This window comes from Saccostrea cucullata, unplaced genomic scaffold (genome assembly GCF_032062105.1).
Source record: "Saccostrea cucullata isolate Sc308-1 unplaced genomic scaffold, CSIRO_AGI_Scuc_v1 ctg131, whole genome shotgun sequence".
Classification (NCBI taxonomy): domain Eukaryota; kingdom Metazoa; phylum Mollusca; class Bivalvia; order Ostreida; family Ostreidae; genus Saccostrea; species Saccostrea cuccullata.
This window is the reverse complement of record NW_026930457.1, coordinates 24,036-37,625: the sequence shown is the minus strand read 5'-3', so window position 1 is coordinate 37,625 and position 13,590 is coordinate 24,036. Positions and strand designations below refer to the sequence as shown.

The 13,590-nt window shown below is 33.8% G+C and overlaps 1 protein-coding gene across 1 annotated transcript in view; it reads left to right on the top strand.

Annotated features, from left to right (window-relative positions):
* The window catches only part of LOC134228662 (DNA excision repair protein ERCC-6-like), a 43,927-nt gene extending 35,516 nt beyond the window's left edge, over nucleotides 1-8,411 (top strand). The window contains exons 26-32 of the mRNA XM_062710340.1: nucleotides 2,244-2,392; nucleotides 3,010-3,119; nucleotides 5,076-5,274; nucleotides 5,459-5,670; nucleotides 6,088-7,552; nucleotides 7,753-7,813; nucleotides 8,019-8,411. Of these exons, the coding sequence (XP_062566324.1) occupies nucleotides 2,244-2,392; nucleotides 3,010-3,119; nucleotides 5,076-5,274; nucleotides 5,459-5,670; nucleotides 6,088-7,552; nucleotides 7,753-7,813; nucleotides 8,019-8,142 (2,320 nt within the window). The 3' untranslated portion in view covers nucleotides 8,143-8,411. The remainder of the gene's footprint in view (nucleotides 1-2,243; nucleotides 2,393-3,009; nucleotides 3,120-5,075; nucleotides 5,275-5,458; nucleotides 5,671-6,087; nucleotides 7,553-7,752; nucleotides 7,814-8,018) is intronic.
* Nucleotides 8,412-13,590: the final 5,179 nt, after the last annotated feature.

Sequence of the window (13,590 nt, the reverse complement as noted above, 5' to 3'; positions counted from 1 at the left end):
ATTGAATAGAGACAGACCATGTAATGTAATTAGATAAGGCACCCACAGGGGAAACAATCCATATTTATATATAAGATATATATTGTTTAGTTTCTGTCAGTGCTAGAAAAGGAAATGATATATTTTTTAAAAAAGAAATCACCATGAAATGCAAACCCTGAAAAGGAACCTTGAGAAAAGAAAATTTCACATACAAAAATTTGAAACTGTCCACAAAATTTGCAATTTTTTCTGTCCATATGATAACAGAAAATATAATATGAGTATTGCCAGAAGAAGAATAGAAACTAGTAAATCACTTAATACAAAATATCTGCTGAATGTTTATATCCAAGAATTCAGAAAGAGGATTTTATGTATTAATTTATCTATAAAATCCTACCCCTCATGTCTCTTCTCCTTGCTGTACCCCACTGAGAGATAGCTAAGTGTTTTGTGATACATAGATAGATAAGGGCTTGTTTCCCAGCAAGATGATGTTGTTTTCTGGACATTATTATTTTACAAGCATTCTGACACTTTTACACCACTTCTAGCAATTTTCAGAATGTGTCAAATATTTGTTAATTTTAATTAAAGAGTTCAACTCAGAAACATATTTTAAAGTTTTTGAACTTTGAATATTATTTAAATTTAAAACTACACAAGTGTCTGTCTCTTGTCTTAACAAATTACCCAACTGTATGTATCATCCATTTTTAAGATAATTGTAAGATATGAGAAGCAGAATGAAAAACACAATTGCATGCATAATAGATTAACCAAATTTTTTTCTGCGTGAATACAATTGAAAATTTTTAAAACTTTTTCTGTCAATAATGAATATCCACTCATAGATTTGAATGTAGTAATAAACTGAAACTTAGAATCCATTTCATAATATTAGCTGTAATTGTGTTTGAATTGGATAATGTGTTTGCCAGCCATTCTTTCTGGTTTCAGACTTACCTAACATTAAATCTCTTTGATATTAAGCAGAGATTGTAAGAAGCTTAAGAAGGATTAGTATTAGATACTATTGAGAACCCAAGCACCCATCCCTGACTGTTTTATGTGCTACACCTTTTTGATGACCATAGGAAAATATTAAAATTTATACATAAAAACTTGGTCACATCAGTAGATACCTACATAGATGAGGTTAATAGACATATAAATTTATATTGAAGGAATTTCCACAACTGTTTTCATAATATTCAGATATGAATTAAGCTGTACTGTACAGTATATATACTTGAACCAAGATTAAAGACATTCTAGTTAAGTTGTATATTAAATAATTTATTTATACAAATAATGAATGAAGTTTAGTTGAGGTGAAATGTATTACAATTTATAAGTAGTAGAAACCTTCAGAATTTGCATTTATCAATAATATGTAGCTTAATTTTTTTTCAGCTAATTTTTTTTTTTAAATCTTAACTTTGACTTCAGATATCAAAAATCAGAAATCAGATATTTGAGAATTCTCCAATTAATAAATATCCCATAAAAACATAATGAACTTGTGATTATTGTTCATGTTTTTGTGTAAACAGTTTATTTGGAGTTTTGGTTCATACAATATCATGTACCGGTACCATGTTACTTAGATTTTACCATTTTCCTTCTGTCAAATGCAGCACATACAATTTTGAGGCTTTACTAATATGCATTTTCATGTCGGAATAAAAGTACTTTTTATGCCCCCCTCTTGAAGAAGGGAGGGCATATTGCTTTGCTGCTGTCTGTCGGTCCACCAAGTTCATTTTCTTTGTAGCGGTTGCACATACTAAAATGAAATTTGGTATATAGATTTATATGAAGAATATATCTAGGCCAAGTTTTGTTTTGAAAATGATTGAGCTATTTTTGTCAGTTATGCCCCTTGGACTGAAAAAAATTCTAATTATTTGCAGTTTCTGTTCCTTTTTCTTTGCAGTGGTTCCAGATTATGATATACTAAAATAAAATTTGGTAATACATATTTATCATAAGAAAATCTAGGTCAAGTTTTGTTTTGGGTACCATCAAGCTATTTTTGTCAGAGTTATGCCCCTTGAACTTGGGGAAATTCTTACTATTTGAGGGAGGGAGACATAAGTGTTTTACAAACATCTCTTGTTTTTTCAGGTGACTAAATAGAACATACATATATTATAAATAATTTGATTTCGGAACCAAGCAGGTTTCTACTGATTCTGGTAATGATATATTTGATCTGCTGTAAATGTACAGTAAATTTTCTGGGTTTCGTGTTTTAGGTACTTCACAAAGCAGGAGCTGAGAGAGTTGTTCACCCTTGACAATCCACGGATCTCGAAAACTCAGCAGCAGCTGGAGGAGATGCACAGTCATCAGAGAAATACGGACTCATCACTCGATGCTCACATCGCATTTCTCTACTCACTCGGTCAGTAGTCAGTGTTCTGTGTCACTGCTCTGTTACAGACTCTTTAACATGCTGCTACTACATGTCAGAAACAAAACGAACAGTTCACAAAATGAAACGAATCGTGCACAATGCAAAATGTACCATTCACAAAGCATACTGTACCATTAACAAAACAAACCATGTGCGAAATGAAATGAATCGTGCACAAAGCGAAATGTACCATTCACAAAGCGAACCATTCACAAAATGAAACAAACTGTTCCATGCAAGTGGTGTAGTAGGATGGTTTAGGGTCTGTATTTTCCTCAGTTTTTGATAAGAAAAAAAAATTATATGTTTCTTCTGACAAAGTGATGTTTTATCATGTTTATGTCAGTGCAATTTTATTTTTTAAAAAAATTCTGCCAAAAGGACTTTACTTTTTATGCTCATCTCATTAGCACATTTCTCTTCTCATATGGTCAGTGACTAAAATATTTGTATCATCACTGATTGCTCTTACTAAATGTTGCCCATAGTTTAGATATCAATAATGAGTGTGTGACATAAGCCATGTTATAGATATTTTTTTTATGTTTTGTAGAGATATTTGGTATCAGTGACCATGACTTGATGTTTATACATGTATATTGTAGAGATATTTGGTATCAGTGACCATGACTTGATGTTCACTCAGGAGAAATGCGACTTTGAAGACAACGGTGAAGCAGAGGTGGAACATGGAGATGACTACATACAACACAGGGTCTGTATAACACAACTCAACATAAATACAACAGAGTCTGTATTTAGCCATCATATCTTATTTTACAAACAACACAGGGTCTGTATTAGGCAACTCAACATACAAACAACACAGGGTCTGTATTAGGAAACTCAACATACATACAACACAGGGTCTTTATTAGGCAACTCAACATACATACAACACAGGGTCTGTATTAGACACCTCAACATACATACAACACAGGGTCTGTATTAGGCAATATACCGTAATTTTGGGATTATAGGTTGATGGGGTATATAGGTCGAAAGGCTCATTTTCAGCCTTAATTTTTGAAAAATCCTAAGATAGGGCGAACTTACTATATAGGACGAGGCTTTCTTTCCCATTTTCTAAAGATTCTTATGCAGATACAACGTATCAGAACAGGTAAAACCCTAAAATTACCGGGGTTATTCCGTGACATGAACGTATCAAGAAAATAAACAGGTATTTTAATGAGTACAGCATTTAAATTAAGTTTTTTTTAAAAATGTAGTTAAAACTTCTTTGAATTGTGTTACTACTTATTTTTCTCCAACTTGCGTGTTCAATCAATCAATGCCTCCGTAGTTTCACACTGTTGTTAAATCAGAGGCATAAATAACACGTAAATACGTTATTTTTTTACAGCTATAATACGGGAAATACCCGAGACCAATGAATAGCAATTCCGATTTCAGAATAACTTGGACACATTCCTAATAAATTTTATTCAGACAGTATTTACCGGTGGACGACAATTACTTCGATGTCCGCCATTGTTATTTTTCTACTCCAGGGATTGGCTAAATGACGCAAATGACCATTGAATGTATATATCAAGCAACAGTAAAGAATTGAAATCATATTAACACTCTATAAGTTTAATTTATAAATTTAACTGAGAGTACATTCACAATTTGACTGTCAACATGAATTTCACGGCTTTGTTTGTTCAATGAAGTGTAACACTAATACCCCTATAATGGCACGTGGGTTTCTTAATCATGCCCCGCAGGCAATTAATTGAATAACACAGGTGTTGTTTAACACCTTTGCGTACACAGTGTAAATCCCTTTATCTGTCAGACAATTAAAATTTTGTTAGAAGCCAATGTTTGTATACCGGTAGTTCAATGTACTTCTCGTGTACGAAGCTTTTAATAATGGCAACAAATTATTTCACTCATTTTACATTTAAATAAACATAAGACAATAAAAAATATTTAATATACTATTTCAATTTATCGCTACTAATAAATGGTAAAAACACTATAGTTGTGATCGTGAAAATTTTCCGTATTTTAAATTTTGATACGGTTGCGGTTTTACTTTTAGTACAAGATCGCGACTTCCTAGCTTCACAAGATGGATACCGCATGATGTTAATGGATAATACGTTGAGGAATTATTTAATAGGTGAAGCAATGTTGTTTTCCTTTCTCATCAACGGATAATTAATGGAATTTATTTTGTAAGAAAGTTTTAGAATAATAATGTTATTGTTTATCGGGGCATTAATTTTTTTTGCGAAAAATAATCAAAAAAGTTACAAAAGGGGCACATATTTTCTTTGAAATTGACGTAAATTTTACTGATTTGGGGGGCATTTTTCGTAAACTTGAGCCTTAAATAGGTCGAATTCTGAATATTGGTCGACCCCAGCGGTTCTGAGAAAAAAAGTATCGACCTATATTCCGTAAATTACGTAGCTTAAGTATATAATAACAAGTTACATTCAACACAGTGTCTGTATCAACCAACATAGCTAAAGTATATAATAACATCTTATAATATAAAGGACCTCTTTCTACTTTTTTAATTGTTCCCTTCTGTTTCTATTTTAGGCACAACCCTGTGATATATTTCATTTGGCTCATTTTAGTGTATGATGTACAAGCAAAGCCATATAAATTAGAAATATTGTTTTGTAAATTTAAAAAAATGTTTTGATAGGTACAAAAGGCAAAGGAGTTGCTTCAGATGGAGTCGGATTTAACACAGGATTTTGAACAGAGAACCGGGAAATACCAGAGAAATGTTCCAGCTGGGCCAGAGGATGCTGGGTCCCAGAAACCATTCTCTCGCCCCTGGTCTGACTGGAATCTCCAGGGGACGGTCAACACTCAGGAGGAGGATGTCAAGGACGTACAAGGTCAGTCAGGTCAAAAAGGTCAAGGATAAAATGGGCAGAATTGATCTTTTCATAAACCCAACGTAGTGATTTCAATATATTTTTAGTATTACAAAGATGATGATTATGAATTTAAAAAAGTTGAAACAAAGGATTGTTTGATTCAATTAAGAAAAATATTCTGAAGAAATTTGATTCTTCACAGAGATAGACTTGGATGCTGAGAACGTTGATGATGATGATGACGAAGAAGAGGAAGACAATTATGTTAGAGAAGTGAAGGCTGAAGTATTGGAGACCAGTCATATTGACCTTGTGACCCCAGAGCCCACCCCCGTCAAGGGCAGCAATATGGTGGTGGATCTGACTGCCACCACACCAGGAATCATAGTAAAGACAAAGCCAGAATTAAACAAGGTATAAAATGCGTATAAAATGCTGGTTACATTGTTCTGTAGAGTGTTTTGTTTTTGCTTGCTGTAGTTTTCATCTGTTTGCATTCTGGTATCTTTGTGCAACCAAACCTTTTTATTTCAAACTACATGTAGATAGGTCAGGAATAAATTTATAGATAGATGGGGATACTAGATATTAAGGTTGAAGTAATTATAGAGAAAGTTATGGGATCCCAAACTCTTACAAATCCATGGTATTTTGTGGTACATGCATCAATACTAGAGACTTGAAATTTAATTGTATATGGTCAATTCTTGTTTATATACTTGTACATTGTATAAAAGTCTACATGTACCTGCAAAAAGAGTTTTAAAAAAAATGCAGTTCTCAAAGAATTTTTCTGGATAAAAAATCTTGTTTCATAAATTCATATTGTAGACTGACATCAAAATGGAATCTGAACAAACTGAAATAAAGACTGAAGTATTGAGTCCAGGACAACATATAGAAGAGACCGCAGAATCAGAGGAGGAGGTTCAAACCATTGAACATTTAGGAAATCTTTCTATTAGGGCTAGTCCCAAAAGGACCTCTTTGGATAGAGACAGTATGTTAGAGCCTGATTCAAATGATAGGGAAAGTAACACTTCCAGTAATGGAGGCATGGTTTCAAAAAGCCGAGATGAAGATGTAATGCAGGAAGATGAAAATCTGGAAGATGTAGAAGAAGAGGAGGATACGGAGAAGACAGGTGATGCTCTGTCAAATGAATCTGAGAGTGACAAAATGGAGGAATCTATAATCGATTCGGAGGATGAAGAAAACAAAGAAAATGTTCCTCTTTCACAAATAATAGCTTCAGCCAAGAGATCATCAGATGTGTTCAAACTTAACAGATCAACAGATGGACAGGCGAGGTCTCCTCTAGCTCCCATCCTCATTTCTCCAGCAGTCACGGACTCTCCTGCTAAGAAGAAGGCAAGAAGAAGTGTGTCTCAAAGTCCCTGGTTGAAACAACCCCACGAGAAAAAGGTGGAAAATACTGTGAGAGAAGAGGAGGTTTTTATATCCCCTGATAGGTTCCGACCTCTGATGGGAACAAAATCAAAGGACAATGCCAATTTGCTCAAAAGTAGAAGTAACTTGAATTCTACGATTTTATCGGCTTTCTCTGACAGTCCTCAGCCCGGTGATTCACCTCTTGGAAGGAAAGGGACATCAGAATTGGAAAGGAAGAGGATTGGCTCTAAGCTTCAGCAAACATTAATGGAGGAATCCCCTAATCAAAGTGGTGCTTTTTCTAGACTTCAGGAAAGTTTTGTGCCAAATTCTTTACAGAATACACCTGATGTTAGCTCGTCTGCCAAGGACATATCTGAACAGGACAATATAGCCATAGAAGAGACTGATGAAGAATCATCGCCTGCCAAATACATGTCTATTTCCAAGTCAGAGAGTGCTGTTGAAGACAGCATACTGAGTGATGAGGAGAAACACTTGAGTGACTCAGATGATTTTGAGCCTGCGAATAACCAATCAAAAATAGGAATAGAATCAGATGACGATTTGCCAACATTTTCTGTCAAGAAGAAATCTGTGAAAAAGGCTGTAATTGGGAGTGATTCTGAAAGTGACACTAGTGATGTGAACCCTGAGGAGGAGGCAGAGAGAAGTGTTAGCAGAGAGAACAGTAACAAAAGGAAGTCGCCCGAGTCTAACAGCCTGCCCCAGTCTAAGTACGTCATGCTGTCCAGCTCTGACAATGAACAGTCTGAGAACCAGGAGGAGCTGAGAAGTGAGGAGTCGGGGATCGATGAGGGCTCAGAGGAGGGAGAGGAGGAGTCTTTAGATAAAGGATCAGAGGAGGAGTCTATAGATGTAGATATTGATAGTGAAGATGAAGGTTTGTATGATGAATCCATCATGAAAAGATTTTTGAAACAGGATAATGTAAAAATAAAATTAATGATGATATGATATATATTTAACAAAATGCTTGTAATGATAGCAATTTTTTTTAATTTTTACATTCATTATTTTGTACATATATCAGACTGAACCCTAAGGAGTATCATATACAATGTATGTTTTTAAAACTTTCAGATTTCTTAGATCTGGCAGATGATCTGAAAGAAAACTATCTGGTGGCAGTAAAAAGAGCAAAGTAAGAGTTTTTTCCACATGTATATTTTTCTGTGATGAATTAAATAAATAGGGCATTGTGTATACATGTATTGTAAATATATAGGGCATAATGTATATTGTAATTTTTTTTGTTAAGATATTTTAGTATTATAGAACTACATGTACATACATAAACAAGCTTATCATTTTAAGAGTTATGATAAATATTAATTTTTCTTGAACAGGGAGCTCTACAAATCTAGAAACTATGAGGAATGCTTGGCCAGTGTTTTACAAGCTTTGGAAATCTACCCAGAGAATAGGGCTTTACAGGCTTTTGCACTCATTATTCACAGCAAGTTGGGATAGAATCCTCATGTTTACCACTGAGCAAGTCACTGTCATCTGTTTAGATTGATATAGATACTAAGGATCAGATGAATGACTTTAAACAAAATCGAACAATCTGTCTTATTTGTAATGGTTGCATTCTGACTCAAAACTTTTTTCATAAAATATGCATACCATCCTGCAAGTGCAAATCAATTTTAATGTTTGAATTCAGTTTTATCTTTACAATGTTTTCACTGGGAACAGCTGGCATGAATTTTGTGTTTGTTTATTTGGGAAATGGTAAATTTTTAAAGGTACAAAAAGATGTATAATGTTTTTGAACTGATTTATTTCTTATTATTGATTCAAGATATAGAAATATTGGTATAAAACCTGTTGTCAAGGAAAGAACTTTATTCGGTAATAACCAATATTTGCCCCCCAAATCAAACTTTGATGGAGATATAATCGAATTAAGTTCTGAAACAGGGGAGTACATGCTGACTTCAAAGCACTGAATATTTTCATAAGTAATGACGCCATAAGTAGGTAATGACTTCACAAACATGACGTAAATTTCAGTTTTTTATGAATTTTACAGAAAAATGTACATATTTCGTCGATATTTTGAGTAAAAATCACCGAGCGCATGTGTGTTCAGGATCAATATTTTGATATAATGTGTAGAATGATAATATCAATGAAATATGTCAATATTGTTCCTGAACAAACTTGCGCTCTATTAATTCTAAAGCTGAAATTGTTGAAATTTTGTCCTCTTTCTGAAAAAGTATATAAAATCGGACAAGTTTGTGACGTCATAAATACAAAAATTGTGAATACACTGCTTTAACACTATAATATTTTCTATCAATTTATATTTCTCATACAATTTATTGAATTCAGCACATTTCAGGAAGTTTTCAAAATTTGACTTTTGTGGGGGCAAATATATGCAATATACATACATGTACTGGTAGGTATATATTTTATTGCTGAAATCTTCAAATATAAGCATTAAGGTTTTTGTTTAATGATATTCGTTGTTTGATTTTAATGAGATATCAATTGAAAGTTGTAAGTTGTACTGAATTACCAACACTGCTCGGATTATTTCTTTACTTTTAAAACATTAAAACAAAATAGGCATGATAAATGTGTTAAGAATTTTATTTCAAACAAAGCTGACTATTCTGAGTTAAGGTAGATCTTCATCGAGCAATTTTTCTTAGTGAAAGCTTCATGATGGCATTGCAGACTGGTACAATATTCTGATGCCTAAATTGTACCATTATACGAGGGTATTATAGGAACAAACCTATCAATAAAGAAGGTTGCTGTATCAAATCAATTACTGGATACTAATAAGTCTAATTTGAAGATTGAGATGAACATAATATACAATATTCAGGTGGCTTCATGTATGCTAATCCAAGAACTTGCTTATACATAGCTCTTTATGTGCCGAGTTATGATTTATATGATTGTTTAGTTGATTAGGATTGCAAACACTTTTTACACTATTTTACATATATGCTGACAGAATTGTAAAATGCAAGGTATTTTTACAGATTTTTAGCTCTTCTGAGCCAAAGGCTCAAAGAGCTAATGCTATGGCCATTTGTGCGGTGTGCGGTGTGCGTCGTGCGGTGTGCGTTAACTTTTTAGAATATGGGCCATAACTCAAGAACCCCTTGGCCAATCAGTGTCAAATTTGTCACAGGGTATCCTTGGCCCAAGGGCTACCATTTATACTAAAATAAGGGTTGGGACCCTAAAACAAAGGGAGATAATCAGGAAAACAAAACCAAAAGTACTGGTTGCAAAAAAATCTTCTTCTCCAGAACCACCAGACAGATTTTCACCAAACTTACATACAATGATCAGGATATATTGAAGATTAAAAATTGTTCAAGGCATGACCCTGGGGCAAAGGGCGTGGTCTCAAGGTCACTTCAAAGTTGACCTAAATTTACAATTAATGAAAATGTCTATATTTTGCTTACTATAAGGACTAGGATCATCAAATCTTGTAAGTAGATGCATCTTAGGACTTCACATCATGTTAACTCAAAAGTAGGTCACGGTGACCTACTTTTTTAATTTTTCGGGCATTTGTTTTCAAATTGATTTGAAGGCATATTTTGGACACTTTAAGGCCTATGATCATCAAACTTTGTCAGTTGATGCATCTTGGGTCCATGAACAACGTCAACTTAAAAGTAGGTCACCATGACATACTTTTTGAACTTTATGACTTATCCTTTTTAAAACATTTCATCCCATTATTTCAGACACTGAGAGGGTTAGAATCATCAAATCTTGTAAGTTGCTGCATCTTGGAACCTTAAAACATTTTAAAGTAAAAGTAGGTCACTGTGACCTACTTTTAGAATTTTGCAGGCATTTGTTTTCAAATTGTTTAAAAGGCATATTTTGATTACCTTCAGACCAATGATCATCAAACTTGGTCAGCTGATGCATCTTGGGACCCTGAAAAATGTCGACCAAAATGTAGGTCACTGTGACCTACTTTCGACATTTTATGGCTATATTTCAGTATCTTAGGTATTTATTGGCTTAGAATCATCAAACTTTGTGAGTTGATGCATCTTGGGTTTTCGGAGAGTGACGACCAAAAATTAGGTCACGGTGACCTACTTTCAATATTTTATGGCTATATTTATGTATCTCCAGTACTTATCACCTTAGAATCATCAAACTTTGTCAGTTGATGCATCTTGGGTTTTCGGAGAATGTCGACCAAAAAGTAGGTCACGATGACCTACTTTTGACATTTGATGGCTATATTTAAGTACAGTACGGTCAACGCGGATTAGGCATTAAACCGCGCTCCCCCCGCGGTGTTTTGATCCTTTCCGCGATACACCCCCGCGGTTATTTCATCGCGGTCCTACCTGTAGCCAGGTATGGACCGCGGCGGTGTGACTTACCGTTGACTGGCTTATCGGATTTATTTTACCTGTACGGCCGTATATATAATATCTATAACTGAATATTGTTCGGTCGATCGGTAAAATTGCAGGTTTTGAGTTAAAAAAAAATGGTGCTATTAGAAATATTATACAATGTAAGTACTACCCGAAGAATTAAAAAAAAACAAAAAAACAAACAAACAAAAAACACCCCCCTCCCAAAAAAAGAAACAAAACAAAAAACAAAAACAAATAGCGTATGATTGTTTTTTCAAGTTATTCTGATGTTTGATAAATGTTAGTTTTTAAAACATGTTTTTAAAAAATAAATAATATCTTCAGCATAAGCATAAACTTTATTTCTCTTAATTAATCAGTTAATGACTATATACCGTGTATCACTTTTACAATGAAACGCATACATGTTTCGATAAATATTCGATGGATGGAAGAGCTAGATATTCTGAAACATGTTTATAGGCAGTGTGCAGTAAATCTCTCTCTCTCTCTCTCTCTCTCTCTCTCTCACTCGTATTATTATTTGTTTTTTTTTAATCGGCAAAATTCATTTTAAAAACGGCAACGCATTTCGACTTGAAAGCATACAAGTAATTTCTTGTAAGTACGAACAATGTTCATGAGAAAAGCGTGTTAACTGAAAACACTGAGTAGTAGAAATATTTTATGCAGTTTCGAGTGTTACTTAATTAATTAACTCTCAATGTGCAAATAAAATAAGAGAAAGCTTAATATTTTCTTTCCGCATATTAATAGTATAAAGATGAAACGGGATGCTTTGTTGTGCATACGGCCTTGCATAATAAATTGATATATCGTCCTTTTGCTATACATGTATATGTAAAAGAATTAATATTATTTCTATCATTTACATGTACACCTCTATAGCCTACCCTGTCAACGTATGGGATTAACTACGCAATGAAATATATTAGCTTGTCGTAATTTTGTAGTAACATGTACACAGTATAAATAGAACAGCCCTCGGTGTGAACATTCCAATTTTTTGTATTTGTAGAAGACCATGCATATACAGGGAAAGTCATTTAAATTTATTAAGATCAGTCTTTTTTTGTGAATTTAAATGTAAAATTAATGTTCTTGAAACATACAACGTTATGCTTAAAAAAAAAAGTGAAGTTCATGCAGACGGCAGTAGGAGAATCTTTGGGGCGGGGGGGGGGGGGGGGGGGTAAAAAATTATAAACCACCCGGTTTATGATTTTATATTTTAAAACTGTCAAAATGTTGCGTAAATCCAAATCCTTTGTCTTTCACAAAGGTGTGAAATTATACCCAGTACAGTGTCACTGTGAGACAGGAAATCCCTCTCTGCTTGAACGCGCACAATACACAGGAATCCACCAGTTACTAAGGAGACTACGATTAGTCCGTGCAGCTTCATGTACACTGTGTATACATGTACTAGATCTAACAAGGACAAAAAATTACTTACCAGTGCAAAATGCACATAAGATGTTGTTCCGATATTGTTTGTGGTGTTTATGAATTTCTTTTTCAGTAAATTTTTGTTAACGCGCTGTAAATATTCCGAATAGAATTTTGCAGTAATAAGCTTTTTTTTTTTTTCTTTTTTCACTGTTTTGGTTAAATTTTCATACATGAATACAATTTATCTAAATCAACTTAGCTTCTATCTACTTATATTGGGAAAATAACCCCCATCCAAAGTTATGATTGTGCTGAGTTTTGTGTAAGACACATTAATAGAGTCCAAGTAAATAAGGGGGAAGGGGGGATGAATGTTACATCAAAATTGACTTTTTACACGAAAGTAATCATGGTAATCTGCATATCGGAAATTTAAATAATTAATTCAAATTTGTATTAAATTATATGATCAATGTAAATGTCATTGTGAAGTATGTTAAACATGTACGACAGTTGAAATTTACTGACCCGCTTTCGGGCACGCACGTGTACACCAGGGGTAGGGCTGGTGCAGGGGATCGCACCTTGTCCAGTGTACAGCTGTGAGGACCAGGTATGCGTACCAGGTCTAGCTCTAGACATTATGTAATTTTATTTTATCTTCTACGGATTGGTAGGCCATCGAATCACACACACATACACACCCTACTGATTTCAAGAACAATGCCCCAGAATAAAGGAATGACACTTTACAGACGACTCGGAGAATGCTGATTACATAAAAATCTTCTGCGTATTATAATCCTATATTTGAAGATTAATAATTTTAAAATACTTTCATTTATAGTCCCACTGAAAGTGACACTGCGATAGATCGTTTCTTTAATCAATCCACTATTAAAATAAAAAAAAAACACGCAACGAAAATATTAATTAATATTGAATATCATGAATAGCACACTGGGTGTTTTATCTTGCATTGTCGTATAAATATATCACATACAGTAATTTATATCGAAAGTCCTGGATCTAAATAGAATGAACGCATTTAAAAAATGTAATTCAAGAATTAGTAAACGCTATTTGAAAATTGCTTTGACGATTGTTATAATTATTTAGATACATGAGAGTATATTTT